Source organism: Tamandua tetradactyla, chromosome 10, assembly GCF_023851605.1.
Source record: "Tamandua tetradactyla isolate mTamTet1 chromosome 10, mTamTet1.pri, whole genome shotgun sequence".
Taxonomy (NCBI): domain Eukaryota; kingdom Metazoa; phylum Chordata; class Mammalia; order Pilosa; family Myrmecophagidae; genus Tamandua; species Tamandua tetradactyla.
This window is the reverse complement of record NC_135336.1, coordinates 99694706-99715414: the sequence shown is the minus strand read 5'-3', so window position 1 is coordinate 99715414 and position 20709 is coordinate 99694706. Positions and strand designations below refer to the sequence as shown.

Sequence of the window (20709 nt, the reverse complement as noted above, 5' to 3'; positions counted from 1 at the left end):
TTGACTTTTCATTTTTTAGTTTTTTAAAATGAAGAGCATCTATCACTTCTATTAACAGGAAAACCCCCTTCGAGTTCCCCTTTCCCCCCTCCCTTTGCACCATCCAAATGCTTCTGCCCTGGTGATCAGCCCTCAGGGTTGGGGAACTGGGCTGAAGTATCCTGGGGAGACCCATCCACTTTTTTTTTTAATGAAAAATAACACATATACACAAAAGGCAATTAATTTTCAAAGCACAACACAACAATTAGTTGTGCAAAAACTCTGAACAGATTTCAGAGTTTGGTATAGGTTACAATTCCACAATTTTAGGTTTTTACTTCTAGCTGCTGTAAGATACTGGAGACTAAGAGAAATACCAGTGTAATGATTCAGCAATCATACTCATTTGTTAAACCCTGCCTTCTCTGTAAAACTCCACTATCACCTTTGATCTTTCCATCCTTCTCTTCAGGGGTATTTGGGCTAGGACCATTTTAAATTTTTCATGTTGGAAGGGTCTGTCACTAATATTGGGTGGGGAGATGGAACTAGCTGATGTTCTAGAGAGGCTGGGCTAGGTTTCAGGACTTATCTGGACGAGGAACCCATCTGGAGGTTGTAGGTTTCTGGAAAGTTACTTTAGTGCATGGAACCCTTGTGGAGTCTTATATATTGCCCTAGGTGTTCTTTAGGATTGGCTGGAATAGTTTTGGTTGGCCTGTACATTTTTGTTTTTGCTTTTGGGAGTGTCTGCTGCCTGGTTTGCCTTAGTTGATAAAATTAATTGTTATGCATAAATATGTTCTCAGAAAAAAAAAAATAGAGACAGCTCTGCCCTTTTCCTCTCGGTCCCTTTTCCCCTTTTCCAGAGGCAAAGCCAATTGTGAATCTGCTTTGAATTCTTCCAGAAATTTAAGTAACGAATCTACACATAACATTTGTGTCTGTTTTATATAAATTACAAGGTACTGTTCAAACTCTTCTGCGATCTGCACTTGACACTCAGCAATACATTTTTGAGGTTTACAGCAGGTATATCTCATTAGATGTGCTTGTTGGTCTAGACAGTAGAATATTTTAAGGGCTGTCTAATATTCCTTCACATACACATGTCATATTTCATTGATCGATTCCCACATTATTAGGCGTTTAGATTGCTTTGCTTTTGTGATGACACTGGAATCAGCATCTCTGTACACGTCTTTCTAGGTCCTTAGTGTTTCTGCAGGGAATACACTGTTGCTGTGTGGTTGGTGATGCACACTTAATTAATTAATGAATTGACACCCCTGACTGTCCTGCACAGTGAGCGCAGCTGGCAGAGCAGAGCACACACCTGCTCTCACCCACAGCAGCACTGGAAGCTGTCTTTTCTGGTTCTTCATGATACTTTAATTTGCATTTCCCTGATGACTTGTGAGCCTGGGCCCCCTTGGCAAGCTCAGGGGCCCTGAATGCCTCCCGTTCCTTGGAGGGTCTCTGAGACTTCCTGGCTACCTGGTACTTGGGAGGTGCCAACCCCCCCTCCTTGCACTGGCCTTGGCCTTGGATTCAGATCTGACCACTGACTTCAGTGTTAGACCACCAGGGTGTCGTGGTCATTTCCCTTTATCCTTTGGAGGGACCACAGTGCTTCTTCCTGGCCTACGGTTTTGGGGGAAAGGACGGAAGGGTACTAGAGAAGAGAACATACTGGAAAATTAAAGACCCTTTATCACAGAGATTTGCCATCCTGCTTTGGGGAGGGCAGTCCAGCCTGTGAGACCTATTTTCTGTCTTTTTTTTTTTTTTAAAGTTTGATTTTCCTTGTGGGGCTTCCAAGATTGGGGTTGGGAGGATTTCCTGCTGAGAGCACCATGGCACATTCAGACTGGACTGGGTGTTAGAGAACAAGCAGCTCTCTTCGATTGCCTGAGCAGAAAACCGAGGCCAGAAGCAGTCAGCAAAGCAATAGGCTGAGCCCCTAATCCTGGGGTTTGTTCATATGAAACATATTCCTGCAAAGGATAGGTTAAGCCTACTTAAAATTAGGCCTAAGAGTCACCCCCAAGAGAACCTCTTTTGTTGCTCAGATGTGCCCTTTCTCTCTCAACACAACAAGCAAACTCACAGCCCTCTCCCTCTCTATGCAGGACCTGACTCCCAGGGGTGTGGACCTTCCTGGCAACATGGGACAGAAATCCTAGAATGAACTGAGACTCAGCATCAAGGGATTGAGAAAAACCCTAGAATGAGCTGAGACTTAGCATCAAGGGATTGAGAAAACCTTCTCGACCAAAAGGGGGAAGAGTGAAATGAGACAAAATAAAGTGTCAGTGGTTGAGAGATTCCAAACAGAGTCAAGAGGTTATCCTGGAGGCTATTCTTACGCATTAAGTAAATATCACCTTGTTAGTTAAGATGTAATGAAGAGGCTGGAGGGAACTACCTGAAAATGCAGAGCTGTATTCCAGTAGCCATGTTTCTTAAAGATGATTGTATAATGATGCAGCTTTTACAATATGACTGTGTGATTGTGAAAACCTTGTGTCTGATGCTCCTTTTATCTACCTTATTGACAGATGAGCAAAACATACAAGATAAAAATAAATAATAGGGGGAACAAATGTTAAAATAAATTTGTAGATTGAAATGCTAGCGATCAATGAAAGGGAGGGGTAAGAGGTATGGTATGTATGAATTTTCTTCTGTTTTCTTTTTATTTCTTTTTCTGAATTGATGCAAATGTTCAAAGAAATGATCATGATGATGAATATACAAATATGTGACAATATCGTGAATTACTGATTATATATGTAGAATGGAATGATCATATGTTAAGAATGTTTGTGTTTGTTGTCATATTTTTAAAAAAATTTAAAAATTAAAAAAAACAAAAAAAGAAGTAGTCAGTAGCTTGGGTCACACAGCTGGTTCATGGCTACCAGAGCTCCCCTCTCCACTGCCCTGCACCCTGTAAAGCAGGGTGGGTGGGGGATGCACCACCAGGAGGCAATTTTCTTTCCATCAGGGGTAGCCAGAGAGAGGGGAAAACTCTCTTCACTATCCACAAAATTTGCTCTTCCCTATTTATTCAACAAATCGTATGAACCTTTTTCTTCTTCATAGTCAAAATTTGGATTGAATCAGATTTTGATCAATGAAAGCTTTGTACAAAGTTTCCTTTCTTTCCTTTTTACACAAGGGCCCTCCTTTTGCTCTCTTTCCCTGGGTGCTGGTTGTGGGTCATGGAAACGATTTTGTTTTAAGTTTCACAGTGCTGCCAGGCCCTTCCAGAGCACCCCAGCACGTCCCAGTTTCCACCCTAGAGGACAGGTTCTCTGCGCACAGGCAGCTCAGCTCTGCACAGCCAGCCCCACTCACCAGTCGGATGCCTCTTCCGCTGTCTTCCTTCCAGTAGCCGCCAACGCTTTGAGCCTGAAGGAAAGAGGGGACACGGGAGTGCTCAGCCGGGCTGAGAGCAGCGGGCTGCAGCCCCAACCTCAGCCTCTGCGCGGGCACCTTCCGCTGGCTCAGAGGGCAGGCTTCTGCAGCCCGAGCGCCTGTGCCCACATGCCGCCCTCCCTGCAGCCACCACCATGGCCCCAGGGGACACCAACCTGCATGTGTCGCTCCCTGCTTGTGCCCCTTGCCAGGCTCCCACCGCCAGGCCTTTGCAGGGAGCCCAGGGACCTTGCCATTGGACCTCTGTCCACTCCAGCCACCCTGGTCCCACCAACCAAAGCAGCACGGACCCGCCTATGGGCCCGGGGGTCAAAAGCTGCCAGCATCCAGCCCACCCCCTCGGTGAAATTGTGGTGCCCCTCTCGGGCTGCGAGCAAACATCTCCCCTGGGAATCTTCCCTAGTGGGCTGGATGTGCAGCCCCTCCTTTGCGTCCCGCTCCGTGCATTCATCATGGGTCTCACCGCGTTAGCGTGCATCTGTTTGTCCCCCCTCTAGAAAGAGTCCCCTGGGGCTGGGCGGTGTTTAAACCGTCACTATAACCCAGGATCTGCATTCATTGAACATCAGCACCAAATGGAGCAGGACGAAAGGTACTTCACTCAGGATGGCAGGCTGGAAATAACCAAGGGGTGCTGGCTGAGGCAGTTGTGGGCTCCCGGCGGTGTGTGGCTCCCCAGAGGGCTCTGAACAGACAGGCCTCAGCCCAGAGCCCGGCTTGGGGGGCTCCACGTGAGAGCTTCAAAACCACCGCCCTGCCCCCACCTCTGCGAGGAGTCCAGCACCAGCAGCAAACGGCTGTGGAAAGAGGGTGGGCCCTTGGGGCGCTGGGGGCTAGATCAGGTCCCTCTGGGAGCCTGGTGTCCTTGGCGGCAGCCTGGGGTGCCTGATTGGGAGGGGGGAAGGCGCCCCGAGAGCTGCCCAGGATGGAGCCCCCTGGACCTGCCCACAGGCAGGTTCCCCTCCCTGGGTGGCACCCCTGGGCTTGTTGAGGATGCCGTGATGGCAGAGTCCCCACTTGGGGAAGGAGAGGAACGGGGCCTGGCTTTGAAGTTAATTCATCCAGCGTGGGCAAGGTTTTGTTATAAAGTTTAAGGAAAGTTCTCCCACCTCCCAAATCCTAGGTTACCACAAGCATATTTCTGTTCTGCTTTTCCATTGAGCAACTATCTGGAAAAAAAAACCCAGATCTAAGAAATCGGTTTGGGCTAAAAATCATGGCCCAATACCAGCCTTGCCGCAGCTCACTGGTTAGGGGCTGCCAGGGGCCTCTTCCTTCCCTGCAGGGGTGGCTCCCAGGGCTAAAGGCTCTGCGTGAGGATCTGGGAGGAGGAGGCCGGGGCCAGTGCGGCCCTGTGGCTCATGAACCATTTTGCTTCATGACTGGACATTCACGCGATTTTCCCCAAAGAGGAAGGCTTCCCCTGAGCAGTTTAGAAACCCAGGCTGGCTGGTGATCCTCGCAGCAGCCCCCGGCCTCAGACACTCCCCAAGAGACTGAAACACCTTGACACGCCACCCTGAGGATCTCTGAGCTGCCCGCAAAGAGGTGGCAAGCAGGCCGAAGCTCCCACAGGCTCTGAGAAATGGGGGACAGCCTCACTCACAAATTTCAGGGCCCCCCCGATCCACCAGGCAGCAGATTTTGTCTTGAAAAAAGTAAAGCTCATTTTCTTTACTGACAGTTGGGAAAGGGCCTTATTCTGAGAGCATCTCCTCTTTGCTGTGGCAGGAAGTAGGTGCCCCGGGCTGCCTGCAGACGCGCGGTGAGAAGGCTGTGGAGGGTTCTGACCCCACGCCCAGCGAGGCTGGCTTCAGGGTGTTGGGGGCAAAGGCCCAGGGGCCCGGGCCGGCTGGCGAGGTACTCACGCGGTGTGCGCTGGGAAGCCAGACGCCAGGAGGGACTCCAGGGCCGAGGAGGCACCACGGCCTCTGGCCTTGCTGGAGACCTTTGCGTAGAGCTGAGTCTCCCCGGCTGCCATCTCTTCCTGCCCGCAGTTCAAGAGGTTTGCCTTGCAGACTGAAGCGAGTAGATAAAGCCAGGGAGGGCGAGGGGGAGTGGCTGAGCCTGCAAAGAAAAACCTCAAGGCACTTTTGATCTTTCTGACAAAAGCTAATATCCTGTTTGGGTGAGATACAGTTTTCAGAGCTGTCTGTGCAGGGACCTGGGCGCAGCATCCACCAGCCCTAACCGCTTCCACAGAGGGGCCAGCTGAGCCCCTGTCGGGGATGGACATTTGTACTGACTTGGGGGGTGTTTGGGGTGAGTCTTGTGAGAGGAGTGGAGGAATGGCGTGAGGTCAGGGGCGATGGGGGTCCCCAAGAGACCCTGACTTGTAAAACGAGATGCTGCCCTTGCTTCGTTCTATTGTCCCTACTGACTTAAATATTTTGGGTTCTTTAAGTTATTCATTGTGTTCTTTCTGATTTTGAAAACTTTTTGATTAAAGTATAATATGCAGACAGAAAAGCTGGCGAATCCTACCTGGATAGGTTGATGATTCTCATAAAGTGAACACTCACGACCACCTATCTGTAGGAAAAGCAATAAAGCAGCGGAATTCCATGGGGCGACTTGGCCCCCTGGGGACATTGGTAATGTCTGGAGACATTTTTGATTGTCATGTTGGGGAATAACTAGTAGGTAGAGGCCAGGGGTTCTGCTAAACACCCTACAGTGCACAGGGAAGCCCCCCAACAAGGGATGATCTGGCTCTAGAACATTGCCAGGACCTCAGAAGCACCCTTTCAACCCTGCCCAGCCTCCGAGGTAGCTCCAACCTCCCCTGCAAAGACAACCATCATAGCTGCTTCTACATTAACTTTGCCTCTTTTCAAACCTTTCGTAAACAGAACCATGGAGAATGTACTTTTTTATGTCTGGTCTCTTTGGCCCAAAAGCATGTTTGCAAAACTCATCTGCATTTCGTAGCTGCAGTGAAAGATGAACTGTCATTGCTCCTGTGTTCTGTTGATGGATCAACCATCACTTACTTATCCATTTCTCAGTTGATGCACATTTGGGGGGTTCCCAGAGACGATGATGCTGTGACTGTTCTGTACGTCCTTTAGTGCCCCAAGTCTGCATTTCTATTAGGTGTATATCTAGGAGTGCAACTGCAGGGCCGTGCGGAACGGGTACGCTTTAGTGGAAACTGCCAAGGAGTTTTACAAGGCAGTTGCACCAGTCTGCCCCCTGTCGGCAGCACGTGGGAGGTGCAGCAGCTCCATCTCCTTGCCCAGACTTGGCATCCCTGGTCTTTTAAATGTGAATCGTCCTGCTGGGTACGTGGTGGTATCTGGCTGTGGTTCTAATTTGCCTTCCTCTGACACGGAGCTCCATTTCACACACTAATTGGCCACCTGAGTATTCTCTTTGGGGAGGTGCCTGCTCTCATCCTCTGCCCATTTTTTCCCATTGGGTTGTTTGTTTTTCCTGATCAATTTCTGGGAACTCTGAGAATCGAGTCTTTTATTGGATGTATTTATTGGTGAAGTCTTTTTCTAGGCTGTGGTTTGCCTTTGCATCCTCTTAATAATGAGATGAAGCAAAAGTTCTTAACTTGAGTGAAATTTAATTTACCCATCTTTTCTTTCATGGTAAGAGCTTTCAGCATCCTGCTCTAGAAGTTGTTGATTCAACATTGGTGAAGATAGTCTCCTATGCTTCTTTCTGGAAGCTTTTACTTTTACCAACTGTATGATCCATCTGAATTAATTCTGTGTATGTTCATTTTCATACACTTTTATCCATTGAAAAGAGCTTTGGTCCTTTAGAACTTCGACTGTAAATCAGACGACTGTGTCTGTGACAACCAGTCTCTGGATGCTTGTCATGGCCCCTTGTTTGATTGGTCCCTTTTTGTGCCCATAAAAACACTCTGCCTTAATTACTATACTGTTAAGCCCTCTGATTTTGTCATCTTCAAGCTGGTCTTGCCCTTTCTAGGTCATTTACTTTTTCATGCAAATTTTAAAATCCAGTTGTGATAGTGTGGTGTCAGAGAGTGCAGAAAACCCCACACATATGTGAACAATTGGTTTTCAACAAGGCACCAGTGTCATTCGTGGATGAAAGTTACTTTCAACAAATGGTGCTTGAAAAACTGCATACTGGTGTGGAAAACCTCAACCTTACCTCACATTATATGCACAATTAACCCCAAAACATACGATAAACCTAAAAGTAAAAATTAAAACTGTAAAACTTCTAAAAGAAAATCTAGGAGAAAAGTCTTTGCCTTGTTGCAGTTTGCAAAGCCTTCTCATGACATAAAAAGTGTGAACCACAATGGAAAAATGTGATAAATTGGTTTTCATCAAAATGTAAAATTTCTCCTCTTTAAAAGACACAATGAGGAAAATTAAAAAAAAAAGCATGTCACAAACTGGAAAGAACAGTTACTATGCATTTATCTGACAGAGGACTTGCAGCCATAACATATGAAGAAAAACAGCCCAGTTTCGAAATGGGCAAAAGATATAAATGGACACTTGACGAAGAAAGTTAAGTGAGTGGCCAAGGAGGAAATAAAATGAAGCTCAACATCATTAGTCATCAGGGAAATGTAAATTAAAACCCCAATGTAATACCACCAAATAGTCTAAAAGAGCTAAAATTGAAAAGACTAACAATACCACGTTTTGACAAAGCTGAGGAATACTTGGAACATTCCTACATTGAATGCAAAATTGTCCAACTCCTTTGAAAAGCAGTTGGGTGGTTCCTTAAAAAGTTACCTTTTACCTTCTTACCTAGCAATTGCATTCAGTATTTAACAAAGAGAAATGAAAATGTGGGTCCTCACAAGGCTTTACTCATAGCAGTCCCAAACTGGAAATAATCCAAATATCCATCCGCTGGTGAACAGATGTACAATTATGGAAAATTCAGTCAATGGCACAATACTGAAAAGGGAACACTGCTGATTCATGCCACAAAATGGAACAATACTTTAAATAATATTATATATTTAAAAAATGAATCTAACAGAATGCTCACCTTCCATGCAGGAGATCTGGGTTTGATTCCCACACCATGCACCTCCCCCCAAAACAAAAAACAACCCCCCCCCCCAAACCTATAGTGACAGAAAGCAAACTGGTGCTAGTCCAAAGCTAGGGCATGAGATTTGGGGAGTGATGGGAATATTCTATATCCTGGTTTTGTTGTGATTACCTGGGTGGACCAGTTTGACTCTCTTACAGACCCCAGAAAAGCCATATCCTTTAATCTTCATTCAATATGCTGGGTGGGGGCTTTTTGATTGTTCCCCTGGCAATATGACCCACCCAATTGGTAACTTTTGCTTAGATGGTTCCATGGAGATGTGTCTCCACCCATCCAAGGTGGGGTTGCTTGCTGGATCCCTTTAAGAGGGAACCATTTGGAAAAAGCTTGAGAGCCATGAGAACCACAAGAGCCCACACAGCCAGAGACCTGTGGAGATGAAGAAGGAATACATTCCCGGGGAGAACTTCATGGAACAAGAAACCTGAAGAGAAAGCTAGCAGACGTTGCCGTGTTTGCCATGTGCCTTTCCAGTTAAAAGAGAAACTCTGAACATCGTTGGCCTTTCTTGAGTGAAGGTAACCCCTTGTTTGGACACTTTTGTAGCTGGCTTTAATTGGGACATTTTCATGGCTTTAGAACTGTAAACTTGCAACTTAATAAATTCCCCTTTTAAAAAGCCATTCTGTTTCTGGTATATTGCATTCCAGTAGCTTGCAAACTAGAACACTGGGTGTATATATATTTTCAAGACTGATTGAATTGAAGACTTAGAATGGGTACATCTTATTGTATATAAACTAAACCTCAATAAAGTTGATTAAAAAAGAAATAGACAGCGGGGCAACCAAATCAATAGACCGAGCCCTCAATCTTGGGGTTTGTTCATATGCAACATCCCTGCAAAGGATAGACTTAGCCTACTTAAAAATAGGTCTACGAGTCACCCCTAGAGAACCTCTTTTGTTGCTCAGATGTGGCCTCTCTCTCAGTCGACACAGCAAGCAAACTCACTGCCCTCCCCCTCTCTACAGGACATGACTCCCAGGGGGGTAAACCTCCCTGGCAACGTGGGACAGAAATCCTGGAATGAGCTGGGACTCAGCATGAAGGGATTGAGAAAAGCTTCTTGACCAAAAGGGGGAAGAGCGAAATGAGACAAAATAAAGTGTCAGTGGCTGAGAGATTTCAAATAGAGTTGAGAGGTTATCCTGGAGATTATTCTTAAGCGTTATATAGATATTCTTTTTTAGTTAATGAAGTATTAGAGTGGCTAGAGGGAAGTGCCTGAAACTGCAGAGCTGTGTTCCAGTAGCCATGTTTCTTGAAGATGATTATAATGATATAGCTTTCGCAATGCGACTGTGTGATTGTGAAAACCTTGTGTCTGATGCTCCTTTTATCTACAGTATGGACAGATGAACAAAACATATAGATTAAAAATAAATAAATAATAGGGGAAAATGTTAAAAAAATAATAGATGGATATGTGGGGGAACATGTACCTATTGCAAACTATGGACTATGGTTAACAGTAATATTTTAATATGCTTTCATTAACAGTTAACAAATGTACCACACTAATACTGTGAGTCAATGGGGGGAAAGGGATATAGGGTATGGGAGGATTTGGGTTTTATTTTTCATTTTTATTTCCTTTCTGGAGTAATGAAAATGCCCCAAAACTGATCATGGGATGTATGCACAACTATGTGATGATACTGTGACCCAGTGATTGTACACTTCAGATGGCTTGTGTGGTGTCTGAGTATATCTCAATAAAATTGTATTTATTAAAAAAAAAATAAAAAAGAAAGAGAAAGAAAGCTAAAGACAAGAAGCAGAATGCCAATTTCTACCCCCAAAAAATGTCTGCTGGGATTTTGTTTGGGATTATGTTGAATGTATGGGTTAAGTTGGGGAGAATTTTCATTTTAACAATATTAAGGCTCCATTCTATAAATACGACATACCTCTCTATTTATGTTGAACTTTAAACATTTCTCTTAGTAATGTTTTATCATTTTCAGTGTCTTGTACTTGTCATTCAATGTATTCCTGTGTTGTATGTTTTAATGCTATTGCAAATAATATTTTCAAATAATTTAACTTCTAGTTGGTTATTACCAGCGTATAGAAATAGAATTGCTTTGTAATATATCCAGTGATTTTGCTAAATTATTTCTAATTTTTTACATTGTTTTGGATTTTCTAATTTTCCCTCTTCCTTTCTAATATTTTGCAAACTTTGCTTCCTCTTCTTGTTATATTGTTCTAAGATCTCCAGTGCCGTGTTGAATAGACGTGGCTTTTTCAGGTAGACATCCTTGATTAAAATAAAGAAATCACTCTTTATTCCTAGCTTGCTGAAGTATTTTTAAAAATTCACTAATGGATACTGAATTTTATCAAATGCATTGCTGCGTCTATTGAGATGATCATATTGTTTTTCTTCTTTATTCAGTACGTAAGTTAAATCCCATTAATTTTTATTTTTTTTTGTATGCTGTATGGCAGGGTCACATTTCATTATTTTTCCATGTGAATATCCCATTGTTGTAGCACCATTTGTTGAATTTTTGTTTGTTTGCTTTGCTTTTTGTTTTTTGGGAAGTGCATGGACTGGGAATCGAACCTGGGTCTTCTGCATGGCAGGCAAGAATTCTACCACTGAACTACCCTTGCACCCCCCAAATTCCACTAATTTTTGAATTTTAAATCACCTTATTTTCCTGGGATAAATTCCCTTGACTATTATATATTTTTCTTTTTATATATTGCTGGATATGATTTATTAATACTTGGTCTAGAATTTTTGCATCAATGTTTGTGAGATAGTTTGGTCTGTTATTTTCCTTTCTTGTCATGTCCTTATCAGGTTTTGGTATCATTAGAGTGACCAACCTGCCCCAATTTTCTTGAGGCTTTCCTAGATTTAGTATTAAAATCCTCTCTTCTGGAGGCCCCCCTGGCCCCAGGCAAACCAAGCGGTGTCCTTGTGAAGGTCCAGGTGATTCCAGCCTCATAAAATGAGTTGGGAAGTATTTCCTCTTTCTCAATTCCTGAGTTTTTGTAAGATTGGTGTCATTTCTTCCTTAAATGTTTGAAAAGCTTTGTGGGTGAATTCATCTGGACCTGGAATTTTTTTGTTGGGAAATTTTTAATTATGGATTTAATTTCTCCAATAGATATTGAACATTTTTTCTTATATATATTAAAAAATGCTTTTCAATGAATTTGTCCATTTTATCTAAGTAGTCAATTTCTTTTTTCAATTCTGTTTCATAATTTTCTGTTTAGAGGCCTTGCAATAATTATTAGATTATTCTTGGTATTTGATAGTTTCCAATGCCATTGTATTTTTTCCCTCATAAGTAATCAACTCTTTTTTTTCAGCAGGCATGTTTTTATTTACAACATATTACAAACAAAAACAAAAACGCAACAAACTGCTCATCTTGAAGAAAAATAAGCCTCGCCCTGCCCAGCTTGAGCCCTTTTCTGTAACCTTAAAAGCTGTCTTCCAAGCGCAATGGAGAGAAGACCTCCTGATTGAAAACTTGTCATGCGGCTGAACCCTGGAGCCTTCATTCTCTTACTAACGGGATCCCTGGGAGATTCAGAACGTGCTGTAATTCAAGCTGTATGCAGATGGTCACGGGAGCTCCTCAGAGCTCTTTAGAAAGCTATCAGAGGAGGCTGCTGGTCCCCTTACTTCTGCACAAGACAGCTCCAGGCACTAACTCAGTGAAGATCAGATGCCAGCCCTAAATACCTCTCTCTCTTCCCTTCAAATTTGATTTTGAGTTGGGTGAAATAGTTTTGTAGGTCAACTTCCTGAGACACTACTTCTAGCTGTGAAGTCCAGCACCCTCATGGGTTCTCTCCCTCCTGCCCCCGGCTGGCCCTCTGACCTACCTAGGACACCCACATCAAAAGGACTATTGATAGGACCTCATGATTTCATTTGGTTACTTTCATGTCTATTCACTTATTAGTCCTCGTATCTCCTCCTGCTGGACACTGTTGGGGTTTATGAATGTGACTAAATCTTAGACTCTGTTCTCCAAAGGCGTATTCCATCATCTCTAACACACATGCAAAAAAAGCAGAGAATTAAGCTCTGCGTTTCTTGTTGCTGTCTCTGTGTGCAAGTGTTCAGTGACTGGAGAGGTAGTTAGAGATGACTTAATGGAGGCATCTATGAGCTTGAAGTATACCTGGCTTTCATAAGTGGCATTTCATTGCGAAGACTTTGTCAGATGTATGGGCAGGTACTGGGAGGTAGAAAAATTAAACCATGATCCCTGACAATCTGTCTTTGGCTGTTATCATCAGCAATTCCCGTTGACACTAACTTCAAATGCAGCCCCGATTCGGTTAACTCTCCACCTACCCCTTGAACTGCTGGTCCAAGACCCAGTCCCATGCCCCGCGTCTTGCCACAGCCTCCTAACTCTCTGTGATCCCCTTGCCCCCTTCACTCCGTGCCTGGTGTGGATATCGCTCTTGATCCCTTCAGGCCCTGCATGGCTCCCCGTCCCACCGGAGCCAACCCAGAGTTCTCACGGTGGCCCCTCACCTGGAGCCTGCTGGCCTTTCCTACCTCGCCTCCCACCTCCCTCCCTCTTTAACTGCCCTCCAACCTTCTTGGGTTCCTCAGACACCCCCATCTTGGCTCTCTCCTGTGGCCCTTTGGGGGACCCTCTGCTGGGAGCAACTCCCCTTATCTGCAGGAGACTCCCCTGATCCCATCATCGAGGGCTCCCCCAAAGTGTGCCCTCCTCCCAGGGCTGCCCTTCACCGTGTCACCTACTTCTCTACTACTCACCCCAGGTAAGGTCTTCATTGTGCTACTGCTGTCTGAAGTCTCAGTGAGTGCCCAGAGCCTTGCAGTGTCCAGGTGCCCAGCACATGGCCAAGCCCCATGAATACCTACCCAGTGTGGGCACCGGTGGCAGAACCTCCCTCCAAGGAGCCTCACCTGCCCCTCTCGCTGCTGCTTGTCCTGCATGGGGCTGGGTCTATCCTTGTTTTAAATGAAAGGAGGACCTGTGTTCGAACGATTCTCTTACGGGAAGTTTCTGGAACGCTTTGCTTATCTTACCGGTTAAAGGGGAGCTGCATTTGTCCCCTCCCAGTGCTCTGCCGGCACCCCGCCCTGCTACCTGATAGCATCCCCCGGGTTGGGTTACCCGCATTCCCGCAACGAAGCCATTTGCTTTCGCGATTGAGCCGACACGGCCGAGCGCCCTGCTGAAAGAGTTCCCTGTTGGGCGAGCTTGTCGGCGGCCTCCTTACCCTCGTTCTTATTTTTATGATGAAAAAGGAAATTATTTCTGCTTTTAATGATGGCAGCTCCAGAAATGGTGAGTGCAGTGGGTGCGGGGACAGCAAATGCGTCTAAACGATGGCTTTTCACCCCTTCCTGGCGTCGACCCCCCAAGACGGCCGTGGGGGAGGGGGCTTCCTGGCTCAGGTTTGATGGCTCAGAAAGCATTTTACCATTTATCCCTAATCTTTTCATAAAGTTAAACTATATAATTTGCAACACACTGAGAGTAAGCAGCAAGTGTGCCCAGGAACCAAAGTTGGAAAGTGACTGAATGGGAACTTATTACCTAAGATCTTCAAAGTACCCTCACCCTGGAAGGGAAATAAAAATGTTCAGTGCATACCTCTACCTTAGAGTGTACTGAGACCATGTGAGACAGCAAAAAGACCGAGTTTGTGTCAAATGGCTTGATATTTCCTTTTTGAAGTTTAACCGGTAACCAGAAAGGAAATAAAAATGGATGCTCCAAGTCTCTCCTTGTACCTGTGAGGTGGCACCTGGAGGCGTTAGCGTGCTGAGGACACAGGTTCCTGGAGACCCCAGGCCCGCACCTGGGAAGGTGGATTGGAACCTAGTGGGAAGCAGTCTCTGCTTGCTTGGCTCCCTCCGCCTGTCCCCGTGGTGCAGGAAATGCCTGTGAAGGGCTCCTGGCCTCCTTGGGGGCGCAGTAGGTGGAATCCAGCCTCGGGCACAGAGCCCCACTGTTGCCGTGGTGTGAGCCATGTCCCCTCACTTCGCCCTGAGGGGACCGAGGCCCAGGTACTCGCATCTGAATTAGGTCATGCCGGTGAGAGCCAGGGAAGGCCTGCGCTTGCGGGAAACCACAACGCCTGTGGCCACACATACCTTCTGCCCGGGTGCCAAGAGCTTTCTTGGGGAGCAGATGTTGTGTGAGAATAAAACTTCCATATGTTCGTGGCAGGCGTACCACATACGCAAGCAACAAATCCAGTTTATGTGGGACAGATGGTAAATAACCACCAAAAGAGGTGAGGAGTGCTTTGAAAAGAATTTATCTTCTTAAAAAAACCTTGCAACTTCTAAATGGTAAAAGGCATATTTCTGAAAGTGTGCTCTCGATTGGTTGAGTAAACAATGGGGAAGTCATTATTTTCGTGGAGTTAGGTTCTTAGTAGCAGTTCACTAACTCAGAAAGCTTCTCTGATATCTGCCTGCCGTGGTTCAGAAAAATTGTACTCTCACTAGATGGATATTTTGCTCAATTAATACTGAATGCACTTTATGTGGATTGTCAAATTTCAAAGATGTAAAATATGAGAAAATGCATTTGATACTAAAACTACGAATAAGGAAGAAAATGATTTTTGTTCTGCCGTGGGCAAGGAGGTGGATGTGGAGGTGGAGCCGAATCTCAGAGTTCCTGAGATAGTCACGATGGGGGAAAACGAACCACCTGCGACTGAAGCCCCCTTCACCTTTCGATCCCTCTTTGGCCTTGACGAGTTGAAAATAAGTCCTGTTTTGCCAGGTAGGTGGAACCCAGGTGGTACTTTCTGATTTCCAGCCAGCCTATCCTCCCTTAATAAGGAACATGGTCAGCGTCTCTGTGGGGGAAACATCTTCCCAGATTTCTAGAATCCTAGGGAGAAGGGGCATTCCAGGCAGAATTGTTTCATTCAGCCCTTTGCCTTTAAACTGGTGAATGGACGTCAACTCCCTGGAGACAGGTGCTTTTACTCTCTGGCTGGAGGTCTTCAGAAATTGAGGCTCAACAATTGCCCCCAGTAGCCAGAAGCTATCCCTTCCAGAAAACTTAAAATAAGTTTGTTGGATATCACCAAAGGTATCAGATGCCTAGATCAAAGTCCAACTACAGCTGAAAGAGCTGTCCCTAGCTGCCAAAGAAAGGAAAGTTGGTCTTGTGCATAAGTCACAATGGACTCCCAGATGCCTGCTCAGCTAGAATCTTTTTGGCAAGAGCCAACCAGACAGTCAGGAATCCTGAGTCCCTGGGGCTGAAAATGGGGACACCATGCGGGCTCTGGCCAAGGTCCCAGGAAACGCTAAGTGGGCAATACCCTAATTCATGGCTTTCCAACCAGCTAGACAATTAATGTGGGGGAGTAGAGAGGGTGCGAGGTAGGGAGAAAGGTTTTTAGTAAGTGGAAAAGAAACATGGTTTAATAATACAGCTAAAAATACTAGCATAAATGGAAATGTATGAAGAAAATACCCCGTAATCACTTGACCCTCAAAATTTACCTGGTTTTTATTTGTCTTCATTTTCTTTCTGTCCTTTTTTTCATTTGTCTAGACTTCCTACATGGTTTAGATCTAGAAAGGCATTTGCCCATGGCCATTTGGTTTATTTTTAAATTCATTTTTATTTTTTTTCCATTTTGTTTTTATAATTATTGTTTCTTAGGGCATCACAACATTCCATCAAGTACCCATGTAAGTTACATAGCCATTTGACATATAGTTGTTTCTAATGATTATACTGTGAATAATGCGAATATGAAGAGTTTTAAATAAATTTTCATGTGCTAATTCTCTCCTTACAATTAATTCCCAGAAGTGGAAAAGAAAAAAAAAACTTAAAAAATACAGCAATGTATTATTCATTATAGAAATTAAGAAAATACAGTTAATTGAAAAGATATTTTAAAATGACCTGCACATTACGATTGCACATTACTTAGAGATAACTCTAGTAATACTTTATCATGAATTCCTTGCCTTCCTTGCTATGTCTCTATCCATATTTCCTTTTGGACATGAGATATACTATTTCCACTATTTGAGCCTCTTTTATTTCCACCTGATATACTACGTTCCTCTTTCCACTGCTCTGAACACTCTTCAGGAATTGGCAAACTCTCATCTAACTAACCAACAATCTTTGATTCTGCAATATGGGCTCATTTCCTAAATTAATTCTTGGATACAGAATAACTAGGATGATGAGAGGCCATCCCTGGGATTCTGATAATTGTTAAGTGTAAGGTAGAGGTGGGTGACTAGATAGTAGAGAATAATTCATTTCTTCTGGGGAGGAGGCGGTGAGGGTGAAGACTGGGGAGGAGGCGGTGAGGGTAAAGAAGAGAAGCCCATTTGTCCTGCTCAACACCACAAACGTGTTTTCCTAAAAGGAATCAGTCTCTGACCCTTCCTTAAAGCAAACTTTGTTATTGTGATGTCATTTATTCATTCAACAAATATTTCTGGAGAAGAGTAAGTCCTCGGGGCTGTCCTAGGTGCTGAGAATACAGCTATGGACAAGCCACTTGGCATGTCATGTTATGATATTTCAAAATGTAAATATAAATGTAAAGCCATTTGCCAAGGTCATGAATATGTTACGTGTGCTTTCTTATTTCCCTTCTCTTCTTCGCTTGCCCCCCTTACCATTTACATTCTGCTTATTCTTTTCTCCATTTCCTCCCATCCTACCTCTTTTTACTATGTCTGTTTTTGAATTCATTTTTTTTTTTAGGCAGTGCTGAATGATGTTGACATTTAATAATCATACTCTTTACTGCCAGGTTGTAGTTTCTACAGGTAGTCAAGGTAGGATATTTTTAGGTCTCTGTGGTTGACCAAGAGAAGAAAAAGCTGGGTCCCAGTCTCTATTCTGAGTAACTGTGCAACTCTTGGAAGATCTGAATTTCAACCTTCATAGTTTATTAATGAAAGCAGTGATGGCTTACATGTATAGCCAGGATTCACGAGATAATTTGTTTGAAATGGTTTGTGATTCCTGACAGTAAAAAGTATCAATGGAAATTCTCCTGGTTGCCCAGAGAGTTTTATATTTTGGAATATCTTAATGTCCTTTACATCTCCCTTCCCAACAAGTCTGCCTGGTTCTTTGGGCAAGAACTGCAAAGGGGCTGAGAGTTGTACCTTACTTGCAAGCTAACAAGTCATGGATGCTGGTGGAAGACATGAGACTCGTAGGTCAGAGACCGTAGACTTAATTGCTCACAGCATAGCAGGCAGCATGAACTTCCATATTACCATCAGTACCCCTTGCCCCCCAAGTACTGGGTAGGCAGTGTAGAGTGGCCCAGGTGTGTGCTGCACATGCAGTGGATTTGCCTCACAGCTGAGATCCCCAGAGCTATGGAAACGCTAATCTTTCGTAATGGGCTATAAGCCCTTGCATACCCTTTGCCTTGGAGGAAGGAGCCCTATTTACTAAACTGGACAGTAAGGAAACCTTGCTCTGGAGTATTGAGCATCTTCTAAAGCTGCTTGCTTCACTCACGTCCCTGAAGAGAAGGTCCAAAAAAAGGCCATCAGTGCCTCTGATTGTAAGGAACGGGAACAGACACCTATGGGAAATTGTCTCCCAACATTTTTTTCCTGTGACCCCTCTCAGAGATCCTGGCTTTCCTTCTGCCTCAAAGTTCCCCACTCAGGTTTTATGACTCACCCGTGGGAGTCGGCTCTGTCCCTCCCACCGCCTCTCCTTGGATGGACAGAGCTGGGGTGGAGAGAGTAGGGCTGACCTTCCCCCTGGGAGGCGGAGGCCCTTTCTCTCTGGGGGATGGAGGCGGAATGTGGAATAAATTTAAGTTGTTCTTGAATGCGTCGGTGTTCTGTGGCTCTCTGCTCTCTCCCCAATCTGTGGCTCTCAGACGCGGACGCGGTTGCTGCGCAGATCCTGTCGCTGCTGCCGCTGAAGTTCTTTCCGTTCATCATCATCGGGATAATCGCCCTGATACTGGCGCTGGCCATCGGCCTGGGCTGTGAGTAGACTTCACCCCTTAGTGGGCTCTCAAATGCCCATCTAAAGCTTTTCAGCTTTCACGAGCTTTCCCCAGCCTCAACGCCAGGAGGCAAACACCCTTCTGGTGTGTTGACTTTGAGTGCTATTTGCTAGCATGGATGTAAAGCGGAGAGGCCTCCTGGTCATGCTCAGGGCTTCGTCACCACAGAACCTGCCCGGTTAGAATCATCCAAAGGTAGCTGATGAAATAGACTCCCACAGGCTGGCAGGGGGTGAGGGCCTGGGCGGAGCAGACAAAGAGGGCCATTCATGTAACGCCAAACACGCTGGTTATTTAGAATAAGGTGCACGCAGCTTGGGGGAAAGTGAGTCATTTGGAGAATCTCTAATAGGCAACAATTTCTCATTTTCTCTTGAATCACTGGATCACAGATCCGTTTAGTTCACCACCCGTGCAGTGGTGTGGGTATCAGTGCTGGAGTTCCTGCCAGTGTAAAAAAAAACAGGAGGTGGCCTGGGCAGCCAAGCACCCTCGGCCAGGGCACCTTACTCAGCCGGCTCGGCGGGTCAGCCCACAGTCCTGCAGTTTCTCTCTTGACCTTGAGCCCTCTGGAGTCTAAATTCAACTAAGGTAGTGACTTCCAGTCTGGGTCATTCAGAGAGTGACAAAGCAGGGCCCAGTGGCCCCCACACCCTGGAGCTTGGAGCAGAAAGTGGGTTGAGAGGGGTGCGATTTCATGCAGGTTTCATTATTCATGGGCAAGAGTCAGCACGTGGCAGGTGGAGGGCAGCTTTTCCCTGGGATGCTGTGGGCTGCCGCTGCTGCGCGTGGAAGGGCCCTCACGCTCCCGTCTTCTCCCCGGGCTCCCTCAGTCCACTTCGACTGCTCTGGAAAGTACCGGTGCCGGACGTCATTCAAGTGCATTGACCTGGCAGCTCGATGCAACGGGGTCTCAGACTGCAGGGACGCAGAGGACGAGCACCGATGCGGTATGGCGGGTCTTTGCCCGGCAGACACGGACACTCGAGAGATGCCCAACCTCAGCCTTTCTCATCTGAGAAATGGGTACCAGCTGCGGTCACACTGTCCTTGACGGAGATTCAGTTGGCATTTGCTCCAGGAGCTACCGGGCTGGGTGTTAAGGGAGGGCAGCCTCAGGGAGCACCAGCTCAGCTGGGGAACTACACCAGCCACTAGGAGAGGTCCTGGGGTGTCCGGGACTGGTCGCTGCCCTGTACGGGGGCGACGACAGCAGGCAGAGGGGGTCGGAGTCACAGTGGAGATGCGGTTTGAGCTGACCTCGGAGGGATGCTGGGGCAGATCTAATTCATGGAATGAACGTAGCTTGATGGGCAAGAAACGAAAGGATGCTAGAATATCCGCCCAGGGCTTCGGACTGCCTCCGGCTGCTAACGGATTTTGTTTTCCTGTTCCTTGGCCAGTCCGGGTGAGCGGTCAGAAGGCGGTTCTCCAGGTGTTCACAGCTGCTTCTTGGAGGACTGTCTGCTGGGACGACTGGAAAGCTCACTATGCAAATGTGGCCTGTGCCCAGCTAGGCTTTCCAAGGTAATTTTAGAAGTATTTCCAGCCCACGTGTAAAAACAGCTGAAGAAAGACAGCTGAGCACCCGGGGGGGCTTCGGCACATCATTGCGCTCAGTCCTCATGCCCGCCCTGTGACGAATTATTTTCACTTTACAGGTGAGGAAACCAAGGTCCGACGGGTGAACCCACAGGAAGCGGAATGTTCGGGGTGCCTGGGGGCGGAGGGCAGCACTCTAGATGCAAACATTCCACAAAGAGCCTCGGAACTGGGAAGTTACTTTCCAGGGCCTCACGTCCCACGTGCAGAGGAGCTCCCCTGACAGAGCCTCAGCGGGCTCTTGGGGACATGCACATTCCCTAGAGAACCCCAAAAGAACCAACATTTAAAAGGCAGCATTTTAATGAAAATACAATCATTCAAAGCAGTTGTCTAGCAACATGTAGAAGAGATGACTATTGCAATGGATTTTTCACTTCTCAGTTTCGGTGCTGCCTGTGTGACTGGTTGCTTTGGGATAATACTTTTGCGCCCTGTTTGGGACACTTTCTCTGCCTGACTCCCCTCTTTGGAGCCCCTATTCCTGCCATACTTCTATGGGTGCCCCTAACTTCACCTCCACTTCCTGTTGTGCTACATTCTCAGAGCTGAAAGCAGGCAGGCCCGTTGGTTTTCCGCACTCATCTTGGGAACTGAGCA

The 20709-nt window shown here is 45.9% G+C and overlaps 2 protein-coding genes across 3 annotated transcripts in view; one reads left to right on the top strand and one right to left on the bottom strand.

Annotated features, from left to right (window-relative positions):
* UBASH3A (ubiquitin associated and SH3 domain containing A) overlaps positions 1-5428 on the bottom strand; it is a 41885-nt gene extending 36457 nt beyond the window's left edge. For both annotated transcript variants that reach the window (XM_077118978.1, XM_077118979.1), the window contains exons 1-2: positions 5295-5428; positions 3346-3399 (exon numbers count right to left, since the gene is read on the bottom strand). In XM_077118978.1, coding sequence (XP_076975093.1) covers positions 3346-3399; positions 5295-5407 — 167 coding nt within the window. In that variant the 5' untranslated portion in view covers positions 5408-5428. The remainder of the gene's footprint in view (positions 1-3345; positions 3400-5294) is intronic.
* Positions 5429-18323: 12895 nt separating this feature from the next.
* Positions 18324-20709, top strand: part of TMPRSS3 (transmembrane serine protease 3) — a 52012-nt gene continuing 49626 nt past the window's right edge. The window contains exons 1-3 of the mRNA XM_077117508.1: positions 18324-18486; positions 19341-19457; positions 19911-20034. Of these exons, the coding sequence (XP_076973623.1) occupies positions 18324-18486; positions 19341-19457; positions 19911-20034 (404 nt within the window). The remainder of the gene's footprint in view (positions 18487-19340; positions 19458-19910; positions 20035-20709) is intronic.